At 41.2% G+C, this 17,459-nt stretch overlaps 1 protein-coding gene across 4 annotated transcripts in view; it reads right to left on the bottom strand.

Annotated features, from left to right (window-relative positions):
• EBF1 (EBF transcription factor 1) overlaps nt 1-17,459 on the bottom strand; it is a 382,386-nt gene that overhangs the window by 134,343 nt on the left and 230,584 nt on the right. For all 4 annotated transcript variants that reach the window (XM_032851685.1, XM_032851684.1, XM_032851683.1 and 1 more), the window contains exon 7: nt 5,258-5,339. In XM_032851685.1, coding sequence (XP_032707576.1) covers nt 5,258-5,339 — 82 coding nt within the window. The remainder of the gene's footprint in view (nt 1-5,257; nt 5,340-17,459) is intronic.

Raw genomic sequence — 17,459 nt, forward strand, 5'->3', positions numbered from 1 at the left:
GCACACATGAATGAAGGAATATATCTTAAATTTACACTCATCTACAGTCACGCATCTAACATTTATACATGAATATAGATTTGTAGCCTATGGACAAATTTTTGTTGAAGAGATAAGATGAATTTGTAAATTTATACCTTACTTCACAGTCCCCAGGTAATATGGCATTTACCGTGATGACAGCTTGTACCCGATTCTTGTTACCTCCCTCACCATCCTCATTCTGCCAGCCCCAACAAGGAAAGCTATTGATAAGGATTTAAATCTTCACCTGGAATTGTCTAGCTCCTGTCAGTTAAAAACCAGACCCACGACATGGTTTTAACACAGTCCTTTGACATTAGCATCTTTTTAGTGTCAAGATGAAGAAACAGGCTCATTTAGTCACAGTGAATTTCTCCCTGTCATGAGCTGTTTCCATCCTAGCTTACCCCCACTTTTCTTCTTCATCCCTACTTCCTCAAACCCACCAGAACTGAATGAAGCCTGTATCTACTCTTGTATTTAAGCAATTTTTTGTTACCCTAGCCACAGCCTGGGGATTTCAAAAGAAAACATCCATCATAAGTTAAGAAGAAGGAGGAAAAAAAAAGATTATACCAGATTTTCTACAAGGTTTATTCCATAATGCCTTAAAGTATGGACACAGCCAAGCTCTGCAGAAAGTGATTAATTTCTTGAAAACACTAAGGTCACACTAATTGACATGACCTGTGTAATTAAGTAGTCTCTGTTTACACACCAGAAGCTCAGCCGCTGTGAGGCTGAGTTTGCTTGACAGAATGTCTTTACATGTCAAGAGATCAACAACCTTTCTTATGTCCTCCTCAGTCACCTACACAGGCCCCTGATTGCTGTTCAGAGGAGACACGCTCTGGCGTGGCTGTATGAAGTTCAGGGTGGCCTGGTGAGCATACAAAATGAGATGAGAGAAAAGCAGCAGCCACGAGTGTTGGAGAGAGCCCACTTAATAGTCAGGAGAGCACGTTTTCGATCAGATGTCTCTAAGTTTTAGGTTTTCAATATAACTGAGAAAAGCTACATTGAGATGTCAAGTATAGACCAGATTTTCTGATGCCAAAAAGACGTTTTCTTATTCCTCCTTAAAGGCGGTCACAACAAAAAACCTACTTGTTACCGGGGTACTATGAGAGGAATGATGGAAATTGTGTGTCTTCTTCACAGGTAACCTTCAACCAGTGTCTCTATGACACATTGCTTTCAGCCAGGGGAGCTGCAGGGAAGGCTAATTTCCCCCTTCTTGGGCAAGTCCTAAGATTTGGGAACTTCCGTATGGTTTCTTCTAGAGTTCTCTGAGATGTCAGAGGTCACTTTACTCATGCTTCATCTATATGATGGGTCTTTCTTGCTCTGGAGAAGGGGCCCAAGCCTCCATAGGTTAAGTAAAGCTAGAGCCATCTTCTGAGTAACAGCTTCTTTTTCTAAGGTTCATACAAGCAAAAAAAATGGCCAACACTATAGCTCTGCTCAGAAACAATGCTCATGTTCTTTTACTTCCATGCAACTCCACTCTGCCTGACAAACTTTGGTGGCATTCCAATAGTCTTAATGCAGATAGTAGCTTCAGGCTTGTTATAGGGCAAACACCTTTGTGTTTGTGTGACTTTGAGCAAATTGTTTAATTCCTCTAAGCCTCAGTTTCTCGTGTGTAAAGTTACATTTTACAAATATAATATTTGTACACTCCTAACAGGGACATTGTGAAGATAAAATGATAATTCATGTAAAATACTTAGCATGATATCTCTCACATAATAAGTACCTAATAAATGTTAGCTTCATCATTATCACCATCATGGCCAATGTCCACAGATGTATGTCAAGGCACATGTATGGGCACGTATATTTATATACACCTACGTGGAACACATTGAATGTAGACACAGATATAAACAGTCATCTCCCCGTCCTAACATAAATGGAAATAGACCAAGATAGGGAACACGGAAAGAGAAGGCAACTTCTGATGGAAGCACAAAAAAAGAAAAGAAAGGTGATGACAATGGACTTTGGGGTTCAGTGAGTTGAAGTTCCTGGAAGTTTCCAACTGGCAGCTGGAGAGCTAGGTCTGGATTTGGATGTCAGGTCTCAGGGAACCTGAATCAGGAGTTCTGAGTGTCCAAACAGTGGTTAATATGCTGAGAATGAAGGAGATAGTTAAAAGATTCCTACAAAGTGGGAAAAGATCTGTATCTCAAAAGAAAACTTAGGGAATTTCAATATATACAGGAGAGAAAACAAATAGCATCCCTTTAAGAAGGCTGAGAATGAGTGAATGCTGTTGTGGAATCCAAGGAAAAGATGGGCTCAAGAAGGATGGGATGGCTACCAGCATGAGATGATGTAGAGAAACATACAGGACCATAATATTAATGAAAAAACACCACTGGGGAAAACAAAGAAAGGTTTGGTAAGAATATTTGAGGTGTTATTTTAACCCATTCCCCAACTGCATAAACATCCACATGCCTACAGGCATAAGACCATGTGCTAATTGTGGAAAAATTATAATTAATTAAATGTGTACAAAACAAACAAACAAACAAACAAAAATCCCTGAGTCAATGTTCTTTCTGCCATAGGCTCCCTCTATCCTCTCCCAGAAAGTGATGACGGGGTGATGGGGACAAATCAGCTTAAGTCTGAGATCCAGTAAGGAATTTGTCCTTGCTGATGGACAGAGCTCTTCTTCAACTCAAAAATTAACTCTGTAGTGGCCAAGGTTGCTGCCCCTATTTAGAGAAGTCTACCTACTTTAGGATGGTTGGAGACTCACAGGGAAGAACATATGGACATATTTGAAGGACATATGGACCTTGGGTTAGGCAGTTCTCATGCTTAATAAAAAAAAAAAGAGCACTCTTTGGGACTGTAGCACTGTCACCAGGAAGAGGCTGTCAGAAATCATTAGGTATAAGACTAGAACAATGACGCTCAAGTAGGGGTAATTTTGCATCCCCACCCCAACCAGGGAACATTACAAATGTCTGGAGACATTTTGGGTTGTCATGATTAGGCTAAGGGCTGAGGGAATTTCTCTTCTGGCCTCTACAGGTACAGGCCAGTGACGAACTATTAAATATACTACAGTGTGTAGGACAAATCCACCCTCCCACATACAACAAAGGATTGTCTAGTCTAAAATGGCACTTGCGCCTCGATTGAGAAACCCTGTACTGAAATACTGACCCAGTTTTTGTGTATTACAAATACTTTCCCCAAAAGCTAACTTTCTATTTACTATTTTCAAATTAGTTATGCATACAAACGTTGTCATTTGTATGTTGTGAGATAAGAGGAATCATAATTTTTATTCCATTTTAGAGCTGAGGAAACTGAGGCTTTCCAGAAATTCAATTCATGCCATCCCTCATCTCAGTAGCCTTTCTACTAAATGAAGAACAACTATCTGTAAAAATAAAGCTTTCTAGATACTATCAAAAATAATAGACTGAGGTCGTTTTTCATCTCCTATGAGAGCTACGTCTCTATAATTTAAGGCTTTCAGACATTTCACTAACAGGTCCATTGAGGGAAAAATAAGACCCCAGAAGTCTTACATAAATCGTCTTAGATTCCCAATGTCACCAAAGTGCACCTCTAAGTCTGCTGCCCTGAGAAGCAGAGCAAAGTGGATCCTGATATTCATAAGGCATGACATGTGTCTATTGGACATGTTTATTAGACATGAATTGCTTCGTGCCTGGATATGCCTTGTTCCTAACCCAAGCTTGGTCAAGGGACCAAGCTATGGCTCATCCCAAGACCAAAACAAGCTGCAAAACACTTTATAGTGAAACCCAACCTCATGTTGCAGGACACGGAGCAACACACAGGGGCATCACATGTATCATTTAGTAGCAAAGCCAACTCCATCTCAACACACACAAAAAAGTCCTGTGTGGGAAGGAGATTACCCAAGTCTTCCAACTTGGGGTCAGTAACTAGCCAGGAGAAACATTTTCCAGGAAACTAGGAATTTAGGGATTCTCTCTACTCATCTCTGTCAGGACAATAGGTGGCGAGACCAAAATGATTTTACAAAAGTGGTACAGGTTCTTGGGAGAAAATGTCTTCTTTCTACTGAATTTGTTCTTTCGTGAGATCAGTAAGTCTCACGTCTTAAAAAAATATCATCTTGGAGACAAAGAGATCTTGACATCTGAAAATCAGTGTTCAGAATCATCCCATAACCTTTCCCCCATCAGAGGGGGAAGTTTTTCAAGATCCTCTCAGAGACCATACATTTCAATCTACACTTAAAGCTGACTGGCTATACCTAAGAGTATACTTTCAACACGAGACTGTTTTCACTGAAAGACCATATGGGTGAATACACGTGTCATTACTCTGATATACTGCACGACAACTAACACTGACCATGCAAATGAGTTACCATAAAATGAGATGGAAAGCAACACAAGTCTAGAACCTTGCTCTTCAAAGCACGGTCTGTGGCATTGGCATCGCTTGGGAGCTTGTTAAAAATGGAGAGTTTCAGGCGCACTGGAGACCTCAATTAGCTGGAGATCAATTAGATCCCTGGGGGGTTCTTGACACTTTCGATTTTGAGAAGCGCCAGCATCTAGAACTTAGCAACCTTTCCTAAAACCTAGCTACCATTTTGTGTTTTCAAGATTAACACTTTGCTTTCACATCTTCTTCTGTCACTAAATGTGTAATTATATGAGGCAAACACACCCCTCATGCTTTGAATGGTGGCTGATCTGACTGGTGCTTGAGGACTTTCACACGGGCTGTCCAAGGACATTGCTGACACAGAACTGAGGGTCACCCATATCACGCTCTAGATGTGCCCTGCTGCATCAGGGGGTCTGTTTTTTAATAGAAAATTACTGGTGACAACTTCCAAAATTGGGAGAGGAGAACAGAGAGAAAGGAAGGAAGAAGAGGACGTAATTCTAGAAAGTACATCATTTCTATGTACTTTACTTAACCTGCGGTGGGTGGTTTAAGCCTGTGAGTCCATTCAGGAAGCCAAACTGGGCTCAGAGGACATCACTGTCTCAATCAATGACCGCAGGTGGTTCAGTCCTGATGCTTCCCTAACAAAAACAACTCCTAGAGTGCAGAGACCTGGGAGACCAGGAGTCTCACCTGCTCCTCACCTCTGGGGAAATAACTAGACTCTGTATCTTCCTCTGCCTAAACTTTTTGTACCCTCTCCTGATATTCGTGCCATTATCAAGATTTAAGAAAGACAAGACAAACCCACCTGGAATCTCCGCATGTCACGTGGGTTTCCTGCATTCTTTAGGCAATTTTGGTTACATTTGAGGAAAAATTTCAAGAAGAACCTGTGAAGAAACAAATCATTACGGTTAGCTTTTCCATCCTGACACAGAAGGGGGAAAAAAAAGTAGTAAGTCGCATCTAGGTTATATGTTCTGTTCTCCACATATTTTCTGAAATGTTTAGGAAGGTGTTAGACCCAATATTTTATTTGAAATTTTAGCCCTTGTTTTGCATCTGAGCTGGACTTTCTCTGTGAAGGAAACACTCTCAGTGCTGCCAATAGATCTCACAAAAGAATTAAGCCCCCAAGGAAGTATTTTTACTCAGAGGGAAGGTCTTCACCATAATTTAAGGTAGCTTCCAATTGGGTATAATTGCCTGAGAATTACTCATGGTTCCAACAACATGTAATTTAAGCCCCATAAATTCACAAATGATGAACCAGCAAAATGCGTGTTAGATGGATATAAGGAGATGGTAAACACTTTTTATTTTAGCACCTCCAAACAAAATACCTTAATTAGTAGTACTCACAAGAAGTAGATAAGATTTGCACACTGACTGAAGTCCTTTGACTTCTCAAATATTTCCTGCATGTTTTTCTTATATTGCCTACTGTAGACAAAAGCTATTCATGATTGAATAAGAACTTTGTTGCTACCTTGGTACCTGAATTCATTCTAAAGTGAGATCCATGTGTTTTACTTGCTAGAGTGATTAAAAGTCCCAATTTGCCAGGAACGAACCTGGTTTACACCGGCTGTATTAGGGGACGTATTAATAGTGTCCACTTTAACTCTGAAAAGTGCCCCATCGTGGGTGATAAATTAGATGGCCACCTTATAGCTTTCTGAGTTATTTCTTTTTTTAAAGATTTATTTATTTATTTTGTGTGTAAGGGAGAGAGGGCATGCGGGCACATGAACACACACATTGCGGGGAGAGGAAAAGGGAGAGAGAAACTTAAGTAGAATCCTGGCTGAGCAAGGAGCCTCACATGGGACTCACTCTCAGGACCCTGAGATCATGACCAGAGCTGAAACCAAAAGATGGATGCTTAACTGACTGAGCCACACAGGCACCACCTGAATTATTTCTTATGTTGTAGTTGTTAAAGTCCGTCACAGAAAGACAGCAGGTATCAAAGGTCCTATTAGGACATTCATGCTGGCAATCTACTCGTTCTCCACTGACCCATGTTTGGGGAAAGAAGCATTTTAAAAACCACCCTGAGGGGCACCTGAGTGTCTCAGTCAGCTAAGCAGCTGCCTTTATCCAAGGTCATAGTCCCAGGGTCTTGGAATCAAGCCCCACGTCAGGCTCCCCGCTCCGGTAGGAAGTCACCCTCTCCCTCTCCATCTGCCTCTCCCTCTACTCATGCTCTCTCTTCCTCTCTCTCTCTTTCAAATAAATAAAATTTTAAGAAATAAAATAAAAATAAAAACCACCCTGAGTTCTCCATTCCCTTTTACTTTTAGACCCATGGCTATCAGGCCCACATATTTTCCAAAAATATCAGAACACATTAAAATACTGGGCAGTTAAATTCTTGTAGGGATTTTCTTTTCTTCACCTTTCTCCCATTCAAGCCTGCTCTGGAGTATAAAATTCCCACCTCGATACACATAATCTGTGAAAAACTATTATGCCATGATGCCTCAGTCTAAATTTAGCTCTGAGCACAAAGTCTATTTAAGCAAATAACACAGGGGTCTTCAGAAATGAGAACACAGTACAAAGTTGCACCAAGTTTAACTGATTTCTGAATACTGAACTGAGCGTGGTCCCAGAAGAATCTCTCTCCTCCCTGGTCCCTGAGAGAGGAGAATGTGGTGTGGGAGTAACTCTGAAGAGAGACAATAACTTTGTCAACCAAAAGAACATTTTGAAAGGTAATTGGTTAAGAGTCTGCCTTCGGCTCAGGTCATGATCTCAGGGTGCTGGGATGGAGCCCCATGTCAGGCTTCCTGCTCAGCAGGAAGTCTACTTGTTCCTCTCTCTCTCTGCCCCTGATCATACTCTCTCTCTCTCTCCCATAAATAAAATCTTTAAAAATATATATAATGTAAACATTTACCTAAAATGACTCTTTTCAACATCATGTACCATTCAACTGCCCATCAACAAAGGCAGGCCTCTGAATAATCATTTGACCTTACTTTCAGGTTCTCTCCACAGAGCTCAAAGTTCATCAACATTCTGTACAAGAGAAATGACTCATGGGACACCACTGAAGCCCAAATTTGTAAAATGGAATCCACTCTGCCAGTAGGAAGAATAACACTGTCCTTCCCTGGGGCCATCAGCTGGTCCTGACTCATGTCCCCTTTCAATAGGGCAGACTTGGGAAGGGAAAGAGGTTTGAGGAGGAGTCACAACCCCGAGTGCCTCTGTACTGTCCTTTCCTCTGAGCTCTCAGAAGGCCAATGCTGGGTGGCCCTGTGATCACAAATGGCTTTCAGAAGCTAAGGTGGTGAAACCCAAGGATAGTGGGTCTGCCATCTTACTGGGGTTCAAGCCAAAGATACCAGAAACGTGAAAACTGGCTGCTTCTTTCAAGTAAAGCCAGTTGGAAGGGCATTTTTAAAAGCCACGCCAACCCTCAAGAGAGGACTCTTTGTCACGAAAGTGACAGTGAGAATCCGTAACCCACAGCCTTTAGAAATACCCAGAATGGGGTTCATATCCCAACTTTGACTTGTGTGATTTTGGATAAGTAGCTGAACTTGTGTGATATTGGATAAGTAGCTGAAGTTCTCTGTACCCCTTCTTTGTAAACAGAGACCGTCTCTACCTTATAAGGGGATTGCAAGCATGAGCTACGAGACTGCCAGGCATCGGTAAGCACAGTGACTGTGGCAGCAATAACATCGGCTCCCATGTATTACATACTTAACCTGTGCTCAGCACAGCGCTAGGAACTTCAAATACATTTTCCCTAGCTAACCCCCTAAGTAAACTCTGGTATTAATTCCGTTTTACGGATGAAGAAACTGAGGTTCAGAGAACTTAAATAACTTGCCCAAAGCTTAGAAACGCCAAGCCTAGAATCCAAATTTGGTCAGAGCCTGTGCTCTTAACCATTAGGCTAGAGTAGTTTTAGTAATAATAGAAGTAGTGCTGTACTGATATTAGTACTAATGGTACCATTGAGAGTCATGGTACTACAATGGCATTTATACTAATAAGTGTGTGTAAGTGTAACCGTAGGGATAAGAATAATTTTGGCATTACGATTCCCTACCAGTAGCATAAATACTGTGGAGGGAGACATCATGGACATCCTCCCTCCAGGGGCCCCCACCCCCAGTTCCTCAGGGTCGATAATATGGCCGTGGGGGTGTGTTGAAGACATTTGAGCCCAGACCCGACAGCCAGATTCAGGCTGTGTTAGAAGGAGCTGTCAGCACACCCTCTGGCATCTCCAAGTCAGACAACTGCTAGCCACCATGAGGGGAGCCATCTGGTGCCAAAATGGATTTTGAAAGACAAGCAAACAGGACACTAGCTCTGCCAGAGAGAAACAGAATCAAGGGAGCAGGGGATCTTCTGCCTTAACGATGAGCAGGGGCGCGGCGCCTGTCACCAGCCCATCGTTAGCACAAAAGCTACGCTGGGCACACCCCAGATCCCTGTTACCCTAAGCTGCCCTGTCACTTGGCATGCTGGCAGAAGCTCCTGCCCGCCCTCTCGACAGTGGCTTGCTGAGATTGAAGTCCTGACCATCTGTCACAGGGAAGAGACGGCATCAACGGGTGCCTGGGGCCTCACACAAGCCCTTATGTGGCAAAGACGCTCTGAAGGGCCCATTCTTTTGGGGAGAGCCAGCCTTACCCCAGGGGGAGCGTCAGGAATTCTTTCAAAGTTTCCCCTAAGTAGATGCCAAGTGCCTGACCCTTTCGGATCACACTTCCTTAAAGGAACCAAGAGGAGTTAGAAGTAGGAGTTAAAAATATCCCCACTGAGAGACAGAGTTAGACGTGGCACACACATTTGGGGGATGATTTATCGGGCTGTTTTTAAGGCATTTTTAAACGGAGGACCCACACATGTCTGCTGACCTACGGAGAGGATCTCAGATTCTGAGGGGGTTTTCAACAAAGCAGAGGTTATTGTAACTCAAAACCTCACTTTTGTCTCATGAATTACCACATTTTGTGTGGTGGGTGTGTTTGATAAAGTGTTGTCAGGAGAAAGAGTGTGGCAGCCTTCTCCCGACCGTGGGAAACGGACTGGAGGCAGGACAAAGCCCCTATTGACCCTGTGGAGTTCCAAGGAGTTCCAGAAACTCCAGGAAACAGCCCAACCAGAACCAAACTCCAGTCTTTTTCGGGGATGGAAGGACTGGGGTAAGAAACCCAACACCTTTCTGTTAACTTTCAATATGAATAATATCTTCTGTTCATACGGTATGTTATAGGATTCAAAGCACTTTTATCTCGAGGGACTCACCAAATGCTCCACAGAAGTCCTATAAATTAGGCATGCCAAGAATTATCAACCTATTTAATGGGCAAGAAAACTAAGACTCAACAAAATTAAGATATTTATCTACAGTCAAAACTAAACTCATACCTTATATTGGTCAAAGGACTTCTTACAGTATAAGGTTTTTTCCATGAATTACAAGACTTTACAAGTGACCTGAACCGTCACTTAGTATAACTTTTTCACCATGCATATTTGAAAATTGAGAGATCAGGAGACATGATAATAGCCACAGTTATAATAGATATGATAGCTAGAACTACAATCCACATGTCTTGGCTTCTAGTTGTATGATTTTGTTTCAAGAGAAAGTTAGGTTTCCAAAAGCCAACCCAATAAGGGCTCAACATATGAGCTATTATTGAGCTTTCAGTCTACTACCTCAATTAGGGAAGTGACAGTCATAAAACTCAAAGTGACATCCTATTAAAAGTTGTGTCTAGGTTCATCAGTCAGGCTAATGTATGACATTAGCCCATCATTGAACATTAACTGAACCAAACACACACATTTGTAGAACAAAATTGTTTATTCAATGGTTTACTTGTATCACATGTTACCAACTAATAGTCAGTATATTGAGTATCCTTCCATTTGACTAGCACAATACTGGATACCAAAGTTACCTCTAGGCTCCCCCAAAAGGAAAATTCATTGATTAGCCAACAGAACCTACTCCAGCTATATGAAGATGTAAAATAACAACAAATAAAAATCATCTCTGTATACCCAGCACATGACACAGAATTCAGAACCCAGTTCTGAATACTGAGTTTTCAGTTAATCTGTTCAGCTAAACAGAATCCAGGACCTCCAAGGGGGTAGAAATGAGAACTTTCTACAATAAAGATGGCAATAGAGAATGCTGAGCAAGAACTTGGGTTGGAAATAAGATAAGCCTGGGTAAATTTCTGCAGTTCCCTGAATCTCAGTGGCCTTATTAAAACATTGGGATAACAATACTTCTCTCCAGCACCACTGTGTGGCATTCATCATAATCCTAACTTTATTGTTCAATTAATTATATGACTTTAGATAAATTACTTAACTTCTCTGAGTCTCAAATTTTGCATCTGTAAAATGGGGAAAATAACAGAACCCACTTTAGAGAGTCATTGAGAATGAAATAACATATGTGAAATGTTTAAATTGTACCCAGCATAGAAAAAGGGATCATTATTTATTTCTGGCAACTTCTCACTACCTAGCACTAAGAATGTTCCGATTTTCAGATACAGAAAGGATTCTTCTCTCTTGGAATGTTAAGGTTAAGAAAAGAAGCAAAGACCTATGTGACCGACAAGAAGTATAGGTTTCATTGAATGACCTACAGAAAGGAAAAAGAAGAAACCAAGGAGAGACAATAATGACTAGAGCAGCTTTACCCAAAGGCCAAGACACATAAAGGAGGGAGGTAGCAGCTTAAATCATGGAGGACTCACTCCGACTAGTCAGAACTGAAGGGCGCACACCATAAAACTGACCATTAGGCAACAGCTTATACATCATCAAATATTATGCAAAGCATTGCAGTAGATCTAGGGTGAGCAGGTTGAGTTTTTACCTCCCCCACACAAATTCTGAAAAAATCATGTTTGGATGTTTCAGCTGCTGTCCTAATGTCTAGGCTGGAAAAGCAAAGCATCAAGGCACACCTAAACCCAGACATAAGACCCCCATTTGCAGTCTTAAGGCTCCCCAAAAGTTCCTCAGACTTATGCCCACAGATGGTTATGTGGCAGATAATCTTTCCCAAAGATATTCAGGACTGGAGGCTCGCTCTGCCCCTGCACAGGAAACAGCTATGTGGAAACAACTGTGGGGTCCTTTCTGTGTGAAGTGCAAGTTGCCCCCACACATACTGACTGGAGGGTAGAGAGGGAAATGCCTCACAAATCAAAGGGCCTTTTTGGAGAAGGCCTTTCCATAGACTGTCCCACCATCTTCGCCTCTACAACATAGAACTGCCTGCCTTCATGACCAAAGCTACCGCCCAGATACAACCAAGGAAGACTTTCCAGGAATACAAGTATTCTCTCAAATTCAAAATGTTTAACCAGAAAGCAGCTGTTGCTACCCAGACCTCTCCTGCTGCCAGGGGCTGTTTCAGAAACACCATCATTACCCCATGGTCATCTTCCATGGAGAGGGAAACAAGAGTCCCATGGCCACAACCACGAAAAACAGATCTCTCTTGAACACAGGGGAGCCAAAACAGCTAGAAAGAAAAAACAAAACAAAACAAAACAAAAGAACCCCTGTATTTTCAATGTCAACACTTTTGGGTTCCTGGTACACAGAAGAAGTTGTAGAGTACAGTTCATCCATGTGAAAATATGATACCCATAAGTCTGCCAAAATCCCAAGGATGCCACAAGGGCGGGCTGAGGAGGCCAAACCTGTGTAAGGTCAAAGGTTTCTCACCACCGGGCTGACCTTCTTTCCTTTTCTGATATTAAAATGCACTATTGGGAGAGGATCTGCCTTGACTCAAACCCCTGCAGGTCTATTTGAGAGGCAAGGAAGGAAGAAAGAGAGAAATATGATGACAGAGGGGATTCTTTGCAGATGAAGCAAATTCTCTTCTCTCTCCCCACAGTGGAAGGTGGAGTGGTACCAAGTTGCGGCACTATCTTGGGGATCCCAAGGGGAGAGCATGTGGCTATCCATGTTACTGGCCACTGACTTCAAGGAGTTTACTTTTTCCCCTGGCCATGATCCCTCAGATCTTGGGCATTTCTGGAAAGTGTTCTCAGTCTGAAAGGACGAACATGATCAACTTGTAAAGCATTCGTTACCTCAGAGTTTGGCCTTGATGGAAGAACATAATTAGCGGCAAGAATTTACAAAAAAAAAAAAAAAAGTATTGGGATAGAATAGCAACAGACCCAAGAATTTAAAAATAGCTTTAAGAAAAAGGATTCACGGCAAATGGGTCTCCTCATGCTAGAAGTCAAATCTGAAAGCTAGGAAAAAGCATCGGGATAGTGAGAAGGGAAAGAGGGGGGACAAATAACCAATGGCCAACAGGGAAAGAATAAATTGCAATTCTTTAGAAATGACACAGGGAAAGGGGCGACAGCTTAATAACCTACTGCTGCAAGGTTTGACTGGAAATTAAGTGAGAAATTATGGCACATCCAAGGAGTTGTAAGCTTGGGAGTTGTAGAAAAGGCGTTCGTCTTCAGGGATACTCTTGTACAAAGATTACTACTCAAGTGCCAAGTGTTTCTTGCCTAAACTGTATTAAGGTACAAACACTGGCCCTTGGTGGACATCTGGAGTCATCCTCATAGACTGATCCACAGCAGGAAGGAGGCAGAAAACAAACTCAAGTGTATGTTTGTCCTTCTCAGGGTTGGGGACAGACTAAGGTCATAAACGGGTTCATTACAAGGAACATGATCGCCAAGGAATCACTCAGCAGAAGGCCTGCAGACCAACGGACAGCATCTGAGACAGGCGTCAGGTGTGGGAATCCTGGGTCACTAGTACAAATCCTCCTCCAGGCTGGAAAAGAGGCAAACGCAAGTGGCAACATTGCTTTAATAATAATGACGCACTACGAAAAGCCAAGCATAAAAAGTGAGATAGGAGGAGTCTCAATGCCTCGACTTAGTCGTTATTCCAGCAAACACATGAACATACTATGTGGAGTCCCTGATCTGAGTGCTTTACATGTATTAATTCACAACGACCCTACGAAGTACTAATTCTATTCTTATCTCAATGATCCTGAGATACTGAGATAAAATACTTGGGTAATTTGCCCAGGATTCCCTAGCTCTAGTAAGTGGTAGAGCTTGGATTTGGATGTACACAGTTTGGCTTCAAAGCCCACATCCATTAAACTACAGTCCTTTGTATTTATTCAAATTATATTATAGCAGTACAGATCATTGGCCATATCTGACTATACTCTTAGTATCATTTCCAGATTCATTCAAAATTAGAGATAAAGTCAGCATAAAAATGCCTCATGTTGTCACTAGAATATTCCCAATTATAAATTTTAATGTTTCAATTTTGCCCATGACCACTCTTGCCTATTTCAAATACATCTGAACTATAAGGAAGACCTAGTCCGTGGGTGGATGTGGTAATAGAGCCAAACCAAATCGGGAGAGTGATGGCTAAAGCAAAACCAATATAATCTGGGTCTCTTGGGAGGAGTCAATGACATTTCAAGAGTTTATTTATACATTATGTAGATACCAGTGTCATAAGTCATTATCTTTAAATGTCTTTTTTGCAGACAGAAAGCCACAGGTTGAAAATCAAAGGCTTGTGACATCCCTCTGTTTAACACCTACGTGTTTAAAATTTTAAAGCAGATACATTTAGAATCTCGTGTTAGAATTTCACTTTTCCTCCTGAGTCCTCAAAAGGTTTCAATATGAGTGTGCCCTGTGGAGGTGATAGACGTCAGAGAGAGATCAAAAAGTTCAAATTCATAGTAACTGAAGCATGTGAGATTTTTCTGGACACTCAATCTTTCTTCAAGATGTTATGAAGTATGAACATTCAATGTCATTCATTTAGTCAACCAACAAATATCCCTTGAGCCTAATGTGTACCAGTTCCCCCTTCATACCAGTTGTGTCGAGATCACAATTACTCTGGTTCAAGTTTTCCTCCAAAAGAAAAGTAAAACAGGAGGAAAGCACTTAAAATCAAACTTCCAGGAAAACTTTTTGACTGTGAGGATGATGGAGTATTTGAGCATTTGCCAAGAAAGGCTGAATACCCATGAATCTCTCAAAGTTCCTATAGATGGCAAGATTCTTCCTTTCCAGACACACTGGCCCCCCTCACCTGCCAGCACTCTTTGTGTCAGTCCTATTGAGTTCCATCCTATACCCTGAACATAAAGTTTCCTTCCTGCCTTCACCACAGGCTGCATTCCTGGGTCTGAAATGCCTTCCCTGCTTCCACACCATCTCAGCTTCCTATAATTCTACTTATCCTTCCAGAGGCCACTAACATGCCCTGAGCCCATGAAACCTTTCCAAATACCCCAGCTAGAATTAACCACTTTCTCTTCCACTCTGTTACAGCTCTCGTCACAACTGGCCTTCACATCTCGTGCTCCAGTCACTTAAGTAATCATGTGACTCTCCATGACACTACAGACCCTTTTAGAGTGACATTCTGCTCCCCACAGCACCTAGTATGACTGTATACAGAAAACAGAAAATTAAACATCTGACTTCAATTGTCTGTAAATATTAATGGCAGTAATTTTGAATTATAGCACAAAGATTCTTTCTTCTTTTGATTTTTTCCTATATTTTCTGAATTTTCTATGAGTAGGATTACTTTAAGAAAAATAAACAACTTTCTTGTTATAAAAATTGAAGTATCATTCAGCACAGAACCTAGGGAAAGTTACTCTCATACTGTGATGGATAAATTAAGAACTAAAAATGAGTGTCTTTGCCAAAGTCTTTATCCTTTAGATTTGCCAGTTTTTAATTCAAATGAGAATAGTCAAGAGCTATCCATCTCATACTTTATAAAATGTAGATCATTTATTAGTTTTACATATGCATAATTCATAAAAGACTATCAACTGGGCAGATTCCACACCACTGATATCCTCAATTTCCTACTCAAAAAAATTCCCAACATCAAAGTTTAAAATATTATCTGTAAGTTAAACTTGTCATTGTCCTTAAAACACTTAAGCATAACCCAAAGGGACAAAAGGACATGTAACTAATAATATGAAATGGATCTCTTCTAAAATTCTACATACCCTTCTGATGACTTTGTTGAAATCCCAGTGATCAAAGCTCTTGATGGTTTGCTATTTCTTGGTTCAGCCTACTTCCTTAAGTCATCCATTTATTCATTCAGTAACTTTCATTCAGTAAGTATTTATTAAGTCCCTACTATGTGCTAAGCAGAGGCACAGAGACAACTTTGTCCCTGCCCTTATGGAAGCTCACCAAAGTATACTTCCTAGGTCACCGGCATCAGAATTATCTGGGAAACTTGCCTGGTGGCAGTAAGTTAGGGGGTAAGATATTCAAATAATTTTCATGTACATTGGACCTTGAGAATTAATACCTACTTTATTTTTAAAAAATCAACGGTAATGTCAATACCATGTAATAAATGCAGTTGATAGTGTTAAGCGTCAGAAATAGTGAACTGCAGAAAAGGGATAAACATCTTGGGGTGCCTAGGTGGCTCAGTGTGTTAAGCCCCTGCCTTCAGCTCAGGTCATGATCTCAGGGTCCTGGGATCGAGCCCCATATCGATGCTAAGCAGGGAGCCTGCTTCTCCCTCTCCTCCCTGCTCATGCTCACTCTTTCTATCTCTGTCTCTCTCTTTCAAATAAATAAAACCTTAAAAAAAATCTAATCGTGTGTCACTGAAACTAGGCACAGAAACATGTTAAATCACCTCTGAGTAAAAAGAAAAATTAATTTCCTCACCCATCCTACCTCATCCGCAGCACAAACCACAGAAAAGAAAGGAGTTTCTGGTTGCCAGAGTAAGCTGATATTTGACAAATTTTTGCTTCAAAGAAAAGAAACAAGCTCACTTTTCTACCAAAAAAATAAAAAATAAAAATGAAAAAAGCCATCAGCTGAAAAGCTGTGTCCCAAGAGAAAAAGCATAGTCCTGCTAAAGATGAAAACTCTTTTTGAAACCTGCTGAAATCATCAGCACCCTGTCAAAAATCCACTCCATTTGTCTGCTCACTTTTCGGGACACACCTCCCCTGGTCCCAATCTCAGCATCACCAGGTGCTGCCTCCCATCCTCTGTGTTCACACACTATCAGGGATAACAAATTTAATTTGAGCAATGGCTTTCATGGAAAAAATCATCACATTCCTACACATCATGCAAGCCAAGTTTAGAAAAAAACAAGTGACTCCTTAATTTGGATTTAAAGCTCAGGATCAGTCTCCAAATAAAAATGACCAGTGAGCATCATACCCACAGAGCACAGACAATAATCTCATGAGCTCCAAATTATTCCAGTTTATATTATAATGATCCAATAAGTCTGCATGTTCTAGTCCATAAAAATATAAGAAGAAATTTATCATTTTAAAATCATAATGCAAAATGGAGTCTGACACTTTATTAAGCACTATTTATCATGATATCATAAGAATGCTGATGGAAAATGAAACTAAAGCAATACTGTAGACGAACAATGACACAATTTGGTCTTTCTGGGGGTGCTTTGTAGTCACAGGTCATACCCCCTTGCCCTCCCTACCATGTGTCACTCTCTAACAGCTTAAATCAGAAACATTGGAAGTGGAACTCCAAAGAAGCTTTTATCATGAACATTGGTAAAAAACTTAATAAAACAAAGAATACTAGAATGGGAAGAGACCTTAGAAATTTTCTAGAGCAGACATTCTTAACCTAGACTCCATGGATGGTCTACTAGGATTTGAACCTGAACACCTGAACATTGTATCCAAATTTTTTGCAGACACTTTTCTGCAGAATGGGCCCATTCTGAGAGTTTTCACAGGTTGACAAAGGAGTCTGTGAGTTGACTGCCCAGAATCCATCCTTCCCCACTTTCATAACTGCCTTCTATCATCCTTTTGGAAAACTTCCTCCCCCTCACTCAAGAGTCCTTATACTGCAGCAGCACAAGCTCATCCCAAGCCCGGACAAGAGTGGTGCTTGTCATCCAGGTCTGGCCCCTCCCAACAT

This window comes from Lontra canadensis, unplaced genomic scaffold, assembly GCF_010015895.1.
Source record: "Lontra canadensis isolate GAN:19392208 unplaced genomic scaffold, GSC_riverotter_1.0 scaffold5, whole genome shotgun sequence".
Taxonomy (NCBI): domain Eukaryota; kingdom Metazoa; phylum Chordata; class Mammalia; order Carnivora; family Mustelidae; genus Lontra; species Lontra canadensis.